Below are 10,117 nucleotides of genomic sequence, written 5' to 3' on the forward strand. Positions count from 1 at the left end.
CCTTTTATGTTGTGTTGTAGGTGGAATGGCAACCATATGGTGCCGGGCCAAACTTTGGTGATGCACACACGTTCGAACTCAATCCACTATGCCTGCAGGAAAAACATCTTTGGCTAATGGGTTTTCCCCTTATATGCAATTGGGCGGTTGAGTTTCATCTCCCGCATCGTGTGATGCATCAATTTGGGTTGTTTCAGCCACACCCGCTGGAGTGGGTGGACACAGACACACAGCTTCACAGGTAACAAAATCATGCACAATAAAGATGTACTGATGAGTTTTCTTTTTAGTGTTGAGCGAGCTACTGATGGGTTTTGTTAAAAGCAGGTTGGATAGGAGGAGGCAGCAAAAGATCAAGGATTGGCATAAGCATCATAAGAACTATGTCATTATGTTCGAGCAAAGTGTGCAGGCAGCTTCGAGTGCGCAACGAACCCAGCACCGCCAGCATTGTCCGCTTGCATTCAACAACTACCTAAAATGGTTTCAGGAGAGTACTCGTGTCGAGATTTGTCCGCCGGCTTACGAGGAGGACATATTGGAAGAACCCACTGAGTACGATGCACTTGCCCATGGCGATTACAACAAGTTAATTCGCGAAGGGTACCAAACTTCCTTCGCCCCTGTCCTGAACTTTGTGGTAAGTGTGCTCGCCTATGTTAAATATGAATGCTAGTACACCTATTCACTTGCATGTCATTATCTTGTGATCATAGCGCAAAGAGGTCAAGAAACAAGCTGATGAGTCCGAAGATATTCTAGAGAAGACACCTGGAGGAAAAAAGGGAGAATCTGCACTTCGTCTTTTCATAAAGGTGTTGTGTCATTATTATTATTTTGCCCACGAATGCAACATACGGTACCTTATATATGTCATTTATATTTGAATCTAACAGGAACAGGGCAAGAAGTTGCGGCGCCTATCCAACATTTTAGGTTGTCGTGACCCTGAATATGTTTCACCTTTGAGATCCGGTTCATCCCAAAGAAATACTCTAGACGATTCATCTTCTTCGGGCGCTCGTATGGACGATGGTGACATTACCTCGGCAGCTAATACCCAAATAAATACTGTAGAGGATGATGTTGACACTCCTAAGGTATGACATAGCCATAAAACATTGTGCACTTTGAACCTTCAACTTTCAACCTTCAACTTTCAACTTTCAACCTTCATATGTATTAGGTTGCGGACGGGATGACGTTGAAGGCTTTCCAACGCTCCGCTTACATGTTGAAGCCTAGGAAGGAATTTAGGCGGTACTCACTGGATGATTATGCGAAAGGAAAGAACCCGGTCGCCGGGGGCTCTCGTTTGTCAAGGATGAGAAGCATGGACCATGAGGATGAGGATGACGATGACGATGAGTCGGATGACCCGGAGCAATTTGTAGTTTCGAGAAGAAAGAAGCTAGTTTCTAAGAGGGGACGAGGCGCCAAGATGTGAACCGGAGCCATTTGGAGTTTTCAATCATTTGCACTTGTTGGTGTTACACTTTTGTTATGAACCATTTGGAGTTGTGAACCATTTACTTGGTGTTGCACTTGTGTTGTGAACCATTAATAGTTGTGAACCATTTACTTGTGTTGTGAACCATTTGCTTGTGTTGTCAACCATTTGCTTGTGAAGGATTTGCACTTGTTGGTGTTGCACATATGTTTTAAATTTCTGTCAAAATATATGCTGTCAAAATGTTGTATTGCTGTCAAAATTCAGCTTCCAGCAGGTTTCCACATGTGTGGCGCCCACATGTGCAACGCCCAAGGCTTAGGCGCCACACATGTGCAACGCCCAAGGCTTAGGCGCTACACATGTGAAAACCTGTTGGAACCTTTGAGCACACTCTTTCCCGCCACCTTTCCCTCCTCCGTTCCCCCAAATTTTGAGCACACCCTTTCCCTCCACCTTTCCCTCCTCCGTTCTCCCCAAATTTTGAGTACAACCTTTCCCGCCACCTTTCCCTCCTCCGTTCCCGCCAATATTTCCACGTCTTCTTTCCCGCCACCTTTCCCTCCCCCGTCTTCTTTCCACGTCTTGTTTCCCTCCAATATTTCCATGTCTTCTTTCCCGCCACCTTTCCCTCCTCCGTTCCCGCCAATATTTCGACGTCTCCTTTCCCGCCACCTTTCCCTCCTCCGTTCCCGCTAAATTTTCTACGTCTCCTTTCCGGTCTATAAAAGGAGGCATTGGACTGCCTTCCTCCGTCATCCAGCCTCACTTGAGAACACTACCACCGCTTTAGTCAATATGAGTTTGCCTAGCTCGGATCAAAGCATCAGGCCTAAGAAAATGAAGAGTGCGAGTTTGCCTCGGGGGGGTGGAAGCAGTTCGATGTTGGTGCGGTGATCTCTGCAAGGTGAAGGAGGTGGAGGATTTTTCAGATTGGTTGGGCATGAAGTTTTTCATGTGCGCCAATTATGAATCTGATCCACCTGAATCTATTATGCATACATCAGGCCTCTGGTATGCTCAAGTCATCCAGATTATTGTTTACTTGATATAATTGTTTACTTGAATCTGATCCATCCGGTAGTCTCCTCCTCCTCTCTGCATGTACTATCGTTGGATTGACACGGAAATGCCGGACTGGGCGGTGACCGAGATTCGTGAAAGAGGTCGCCGTGCATGGGCTAGCTGGGACTTGGAAGAGCGCCGCGAGAAGGCTGAAGCAGAGGAGAAAACAGCGCAGAAGAAAGAGTGGGAAGAGTACTGTGTGGAGCAGAGGGCTTTTCTTGATGAGATGATAAGGAAAAACCAAGAAGTGAAACTACAGCTAGAGGAGGTTTACAGACAGCGGGAACAAGCCCGTGAAGCTGAGAGGGAGAGAAAGAGAGAAAGAGCCCGTGCGGCCCAGGCAGCAGAAGAAGCCAGTGATGGAAAAGGAAAATATCCACGTTGGACTCGGTAGATTTCACGAAGTTGTATGAGCAAGTTGTATCTTAATTTCAGCAAGTTGTATCTTCATTTCAGCAAGTTGTATCAGCAAGTTGTATCTTAATTTCAGCAAGTTGTATCTTACTTTGTTTGTAATCTTAAGATAGGCTCAACCAAAATAATGTGTGTGAGTCATGGAAAAGCACTTGAGAAGACTAAGATAAGGATGAGCATTACTCATCAACATAGTCTTGATGAAATGAGAAACAAAGTGCAAGACATATCCTCATCAACATAGTCTTGATGAAATGAGAAACATAGTCTTGATGAAATGAGAAACAAAGTGAAACTAAGATAAGGATGAGCATTACTCATCAAAAGAGTAGCCAAGTTCTCTGTTACTCTGTTTCACTTATGTGGCGCCTAAGCCTTAGCCACACATGTGATGTGTGGCGCTTAAGCCTTAGGCGCCACACATGTGAAACAGAGTAACAGGAAGTCCACATTTGAGATGCCAGTAGGTTTTCACATGTGTAGCGCCTAAGCCTTAGGCGCCACACATGTAAAAACCTACTGGCATCTCAAATGTGGACTTCCTGTTACTCTGTTTCACATGTGTGGCGCCTAAGCCTTAGGCACCACACATGTGAAAACCTACTGGCATCTTAGATGTGGACTTTCTCTTACTCTGTTTCACATGTGTGGCACCTAAGCCTTAGGCGCCACACATGTGCAACGCCCAAGGCTTAGGCGCCACACATTCTGGCATGCTGAAAACTGCAGCACATAGTGCTCGAGGAGTTCAAATATACATCACAAATATACTGGAGTTCAAACATACAACACAATAATACTGGAGTTAAAACATACAACACAAAGAGGGTGGAGTTCAAACATACATAGGGTTCTTAAAGAACATACGTCCAAAAGTGCATACATAGTGGAGTTTTATAGTAAGAAAGCGCGCAAGCGAACAAGGTTCAACAACACATAGGGTTCAACAACACATAGGGTTCGAAGATGAAAGCGTGCATGAGAATAGAAGCATCCGGCTCTATTGGGTCGACAAGGCCCCTTTCCCTTCTTCTTCTTCCTCTCTTCTTCCTCTTCCTCTTCCCTTTTGCGCATTTTTGAAGCCTCTTCCTTAACCCTCTCCGTGAAGCGTTGATGCTCCCGCTCTCTCTTTGCTGCGCCCTCTTCCATCATCTTCTTAAAGTTAGCTTCATGTTATTTTTTACGTTTCTCTAGCGTCTTCCTGTCATTCTCCTTTATCCTAGCCTCATATCTCATGCGCTGAAGTTCCATTTGCCACTGCTCATCCATCCTTGCCTTATGCTCCTCATCCTTCTTCTTTCGCGCTTCGGCTGCATCCTCCTCTCTCAACTTCTTTGCAACCCTCTCCATCAACCGCTGCTCCTCACTGGCTGCATCCTTCTCCTCCCCCACTCCGCTTTTGCCTTGTTGGGTTGAGAAGCGTCCATACCTACAAAACAGGCATCAAAGCTCATAGTTAGTAAAATAACACACAAAGGAGCATGAAAAACAACATGATAAAGATAAGTCAAATATGTGACATACAGAACGCGCATACCAATCCTAGTAAGTCCACCACCTATCCCACCACTGCCTCTAGCACCACCACCACCTATCCCACCCCTGCCTCTAGCACCACCACGACCTATCCCACCCCTGCCTCTAGCACCACCCCTGCCTCTAGCACCACGTCCTCTAGTAAGCCCATGTCGGCTAGGAACATGTTGAGTAGGAACTTGTTGGGTTGTGCTTGCTTGACCCGTCCCTTGTTGGCTCGTGCTTCCTTGACCCGTCCCTTGTTGGCTTGAACTTGGTTGGCTAGGACTTGGTTGGCTAGAACTTGGTTGGCTAGGACTTGGTTGGCTTGACCTGGAATCATTGTTTTTGGACTTCTTCTTTCGCTTCGTACACCTTCTTGTGTTGTGTCCTGTTACACCGTACTCTCCACAATGTGATCTCTCAGTAGGCTCTTAGAATTGGTTGTTCCCCATTCCTCTGCCACCACCATGGCCCCATCCATCCATGTCTCCTCTAAAACGCTTTGTCTTTCGTCTTCCCAGTTTCACAACCTTCCACTCTGGGTCGGGCCATAGTTGTACTCCATGATACTCCGGCCATTGTGATTGGTCAAAGTATGGTTCAAATCTAGGAGCCCATGTATGCTTCATGGTCATGATCGAGAACTCGGACTCCCTCACGGTTAGTGGATGGTTGACGTCCACATTCCTACTGCGAGCTGCCGTGTACAAATGCGAGCATGCGAGATGAAGCAACCTTGGCCTCCCACAAGAGCAATCACACAAGGATAAAGATACCTTGAACGCCTTGTTTCCGTGTTGCTGGCCATCGTTTGTCATTCCTCCGCGCTCATTCACTTGGTATGTCCAATCCTTGTTGTTGTAGAGGGTAGCCGTTTGGGAGTCAGCCTTCCGTGATTGAAATACCATCCATTTATCAACCTTTGGTGGAAACTGGTACTTGTACTTTTTCTTGTTCTCTCCCGCAATCTGATCATCTGTTTCTTGCGAGTAGTTTAGAAAGTATGCTCTCAACTTTTCGAATGTGTATTGAACTATTGCCCGTCACCGGCAATGCACGGACACCCTTCAGCACCCGGTTGAAGCATTCTGCCGTATTACTTGTCATTTGACCATATCTTCGGCCATCTTCGTCATAAGCTCGTGCCCACTTGGCCCGAAGTTCAATGTGCCTGTTAACAAACTCAAGCCCACCTGCATCAAGTTTTTTGTTTACAAGCAAAGCGTTGTACAATCTTGCAAATCGTTTGTCCAAAAATGCTTGAAAACAATCTTGAAGATCATCCGCCAACTCCTTGCTACCACATGCCCGGTAGAAGTTTGCACAGAAATGCCTCATGCACCATCGATGATGCAAAGGAGCATGGCCGGGAATGACAATGTCAACCGCGTTAAGTATGCCTTGATGGCGATCCGATATGACACGTATTTCCCTCTCAAACGGTAATACTTTGGTTCTCAAAATATGCAAGAACCATTCCGAGTTAACATTGTTCCTTGCCTCAACCAAAGCAAAAGCCAAAGGCATCAACCGGTTATTGGCATCACTTTCTATTGCAACCAACAAAGTGCCCTTGAATTGTCCGGTCAAAAACGTGCCATCGATGGAGATGACAGGACGACAGTGCTGAAAAGCCCTCACACATTGCTCAAATGCCCAAAATGCACGGCCAAATACGCGGACCCTATTTCCATTGAGAATCCTTGTTTTCTCCCCATACGGCTCGACCACATGAACCATGCCCGGGTTAGTGTGGGCAATAGCTCCCAACAACCTAGGTATGCAGTTGTATGCTTGCTCCCAATCACCATACAACATATTGAATGCGGCTTGTTTTGCTTTCCATGCCTTACCATATTTCACCTCGTAGTGAAAGAGGGCTTTCATAAGGTCTTGTACGCTTTTTATGCTCATTGTAGGAAGAGAGGAGATAGAGTTGGAAAGCCTATAAGCGATGAACTCGGAGGTGAGTTGTCTATGGCTTTGCGACGAAAGGGCACCATCAACCCTCTTGCCTCGACACATGTGAGGCATACAACTGACAATGTTCCATCCTGGCCCTCCTTTCCATGGTCTTGCACGGACAATCCAAGGACACCCTCTATCCTCACATGCAACCGTGTAACGCAGCTTCATGTTTGAATGAACAACTTTGTGTGGCCTATAATGCGTAACAGAATATTCATCCAACCACATCTTCAGTTCAAAGAATGTTTCAAACTTTGACCCCCGGCAAAATAATATTCTTCCCATGTGTGTCCCGATGATAAGGTGGCCTAACTCCAAACAATATGCCTTCGCCTCCGTTAACCATGGCTTCATCCGCAAGGCTAAGATCCTCGAACAATGGTGTCCGGTGATCACGCTTTAATACCTTCGTGAAAGCTTCAACCTCCTTTGCCGTGAACACTTCCTCATCAACTTCTTCACCGGGACCCTCATCGTCAGACTCAGAGGCATAGCCACGTGAGTACGGAATAGAATGGTCCATTGTCTCTTACAAATTATATTTGTCCAAATCACCAAGATTGTTGTCATGAAGAACATTACCATCATTCTCATCATCATCGTGCTCATCATTAGCCTCTACCAATGGTTCATGTTCAATGTTGACCTCTTCATTGGCCTCATCGACACAAGAAAGAGGTTCAATGTTGGCCTCTTCGTTGATGGGTGCAGGAATAGCTTCAACAATCGAAGAGGCAACCCGGTTCAAATCCAACAAGTTAGGAACATTTGTTTTGATGGCAAATAACTCTAAAGCCTTGTCTAGTGATTCGGCCACCGTATCCTTGTATGCAAGCCAACGTTGCTCGGAGTTGACACGCATGGTCTTTCAACGAATGTGCATTCCGAATCTCACATTATGCCTACCATCAAACTCAACTACGTCACTAGGGTCCATCCAATTCAAATCCTTTCGGACTTGTTCCAACAATTCACCATAGCCAGGACACAAATCAAACACCATGTCAAGTTCATCCGGGTCCGGATCAATATTGCCCGGTCCAAACCTTCAGATTTGGTGATTTGGAGAAGGATTTGAAGAGGGGCCCATGGCTGGGAGAGGGGGCTGGGGGAGGGGAATGAGGAGGGGGTGGGGAGGGGGTGGGGAGGGGGCTGGCCCATGGTTGTATAAGTCATTGTGTGGCGCCTAAGCGTTCGGCGCCACACATTACAATGTGTGACGCCTGAGGCTTAGGCGTCACACAGCCTGGGGGTGGGCCCTCTCTGCCAGGTGGTCGGGGGGGTGTGGCGCCGAATGGCTAGGCGTCACACAGTGTAGTATGGTGCCTAGGTGTCGGGCGCCACACAAAAGGGTGAGCCGGGTGACATATTTTCTCCGAGGGGTCACTCTGTGAGTTCTTTCCCCTAGGATCATTTTTATCAATTTTGCCTCGTAGCTCCCCTTGAGAAAACCCTACTCCTTTTCTTTTGCAAAAGGAAAAAAAGCAACGACTGACTATTGGTCAATCCGATCCTGCTTGTTCATCTTCCTCCTTCCTTTATAAGGACGGGTGCCTTCCTATTTCTCCTTCAGCCCTCCTTTGCTCGCCTTTCTCCTTCACCTCCAACCCCAAAAGACTATGGCCGGCGCCGTCTCCCGCCTCAACCCCGTTGCGCCGCCGTACCTTCCGATTCCGATGGCACTCGCTCCCACCACGTGGTGCTATCCCTCTTCTTTCTCGTACCCGCCGCCTCCGCCCCCATTCCCACCGGCATACGAGTGTCCTTTCGCCTACGGCGGCGACTGGTGCCACACTGGAGAAATCCCGTTGGGGATGCTCACGTTCCCGCTGCAGGCAGCATATGGGTACCCCGCGCCATTGATGGTGTACTGCTGCACGGCGCCACCACCGCCACCGCCACCGCAACCGCCGGCGGCGACCCGTTGTCGAATCACCGAGATCAACGAGGACGTAGGCGAGGTAGCGGCGAAGGAGGAGGTAAGGGACCAGCCTTCCCCGCGCTCCGTCCTCACTCCTTGGAGCAGGGAGCAGCCCACTTCTCCCCTGCCGCCGCGAGCGCCGCTTCTGCGTCCCCGGCCGCGTACGTCTTTCGCGGGCAAACCGCGCCGCCGGCAGTGGCCACGCCTCGCCTTCAATCCCAATGGCAACAACACGTCGCTGATGATTCGCAATATTCCCAACGGATTCATGTATGCAATGCTACTACTCCTAGTTGTTTGCCCTCTTTTTTGATCGATCTCATGTCTCCTAGCTGGTTCTTGCTTGATATTTTTGGGTCTTCTGCTTAAAGATTGGATTCCTGTGGGGCATTGCAGGAAGGGTCGATTCATGTCCATCCTCGACCAGCACTGCGCGTTGGAGAACGCCAAGCTCGGCGGCGACGGCGACGGCGACGGCGACGGGGTCAGGTCGGAGTACGACTTCCTGTACGTCCCCGTCGATTTCGGGTATGACTGCTAGCCGTTTCCCCTCCCGAGGGTTACTTTCCACACAATCAATGCTACCTTTTCACACTCCTTTTGGATATGATTCTGCTCTCGAATCCAACCTTTTTGAAGAGTTTGGTCTGTTGTGCACAGGACGAGGTTCAACAAGGGCTACGCTTTCGTGAACATGACGACGGCGGCGGCGGCGCGGCGGCTCCACGCGCACCTCGACGGCCACCGTTGGGAAGCCGCGGGCTCCAAGAAGGTGTGCGACGTCGTGCACGCGCGCATGGAGGTACGCGCCTAGTTACTGCTCGGTCTGGCTCGTCGGTTCAATCTCCCCGCCGCGTGCTGCGCGCTAGTTAATGTTCGCCATCATCACGTAATTTGATTGGGGTTCGTATCGCATGAAGGGGCTGGACGGGCTCGTGGAGCACTTCTCAGGGTCGTGGTTCCCCTGTGACGGCCTCAAGGAGTTCCTGCCGGTGCGCTTCGAACCGCCGCGGGACGGCGTGCGTTGGACGGCTGAGCACGTGGTCGGGCACCTCCAGCCGCGCCGCCCCTGCTGATGGAAGCCCTCCGCCGGCCAGTGTGTCTGGCTACTACCAACTACCAATCAATCTAATCTTTCTTGCATTCTATCCTTGTCCATGCCATGGATGGATAGAACGGGAGATAGATTATATCGCCTCATCATTCCATGTGTTCTACAAAGTGTGTCGTCCCTCCTGGAGGTAGTACTACTAGTAGTCGCAGATGTGTTTAGTCAGTGTCCTAGAAGCACCCCCTTGTTGTATGACATGCCGGTGTACTAGATCTGTCGTTGTTGTATTATGTCATGTAATGCAAATTTCCAGCGAATCAAAGAGGTCCTAAATGCCTATGCGTCTTAGTGTTAAAAGCAAGTCCCATGGGTTGATAATTTAAAATTGAACTGGCACATATTCAAACTATTCGCATTTACACAGAAGAAGAATCAATTATATGTGCGCGCGCTGTGCTTCAGAATCGAAATATCCAGTTGACTTAAGCGCAAGCATGCTAATTACCGTGGCAGCCTCTTCTCCTTAAATCTGTTGTTCAAGATTTACTATGCATGTTTGTTGATTAGTTTTGCGGGAGAATACACTTGTGCTGGGCAGGTTTTATTTGGATGGAAAGCAAACAAAAGAAAATGAAGCAACACCTTCAAATAAGCACTTCGCTTGATTTAAGCGCGAACATGCTAAACGATTATACAAGATATAGAAACACATCTAGTTAGGCCAAAGATG

The 10,117-nt window shown here is 48.3% G+C and overlaps 1 protein-coding gene across 1 annotated transcript; it reads left to right on the forward strand.

Moving 5' to 3' along the window:
* The first annotated feature begins 7,996 nt into the window (after nucleotides 1-7,996).
* LOC123408744 (protein MEI2-like 6) lies at nucleotides 7,997-9,744 on the forward strand. The gene is made up of 4 exons (XM_045101790.1): nucleotides 7,997-8,606; nucleotides 8,733-8,864; nucleotides 8,997-9,138; nucleotides 9,257-9,744. The coding sequence occupies exons 1-4, from the start codon at nucleotides 8,035-8,037 to the stop codon at nucleotides 9,410-9,412; spliced, it is 1,002 nt and encodes a 333-aa protein (XP_044957725.1). The 5' UTR covers nucleotides 7,997-8,034; the 3' UTR covers nucleotides 9,413-9,744.
* The last annotated feature ends 373 nt before the right edge of the window (nucleotides 9,745-10,117 follow it).

Source organism: Hordeum vulgare, chromosome 7H (genome assembly GCF_904849725.1).
Source record: "Hordeum vulgare subsp. vulgare chromosome 7H, MorexV3_pseudomolecules_assembly, whole genome shotgun sequence".
Taxonomy (NCBI): domain Eukaryota; kingdom Viridiplantae; phylum Streptophyta; class Magnoliopsida; order Poales; family Poaceae; genus Hordeum; species Hordeum vulgare.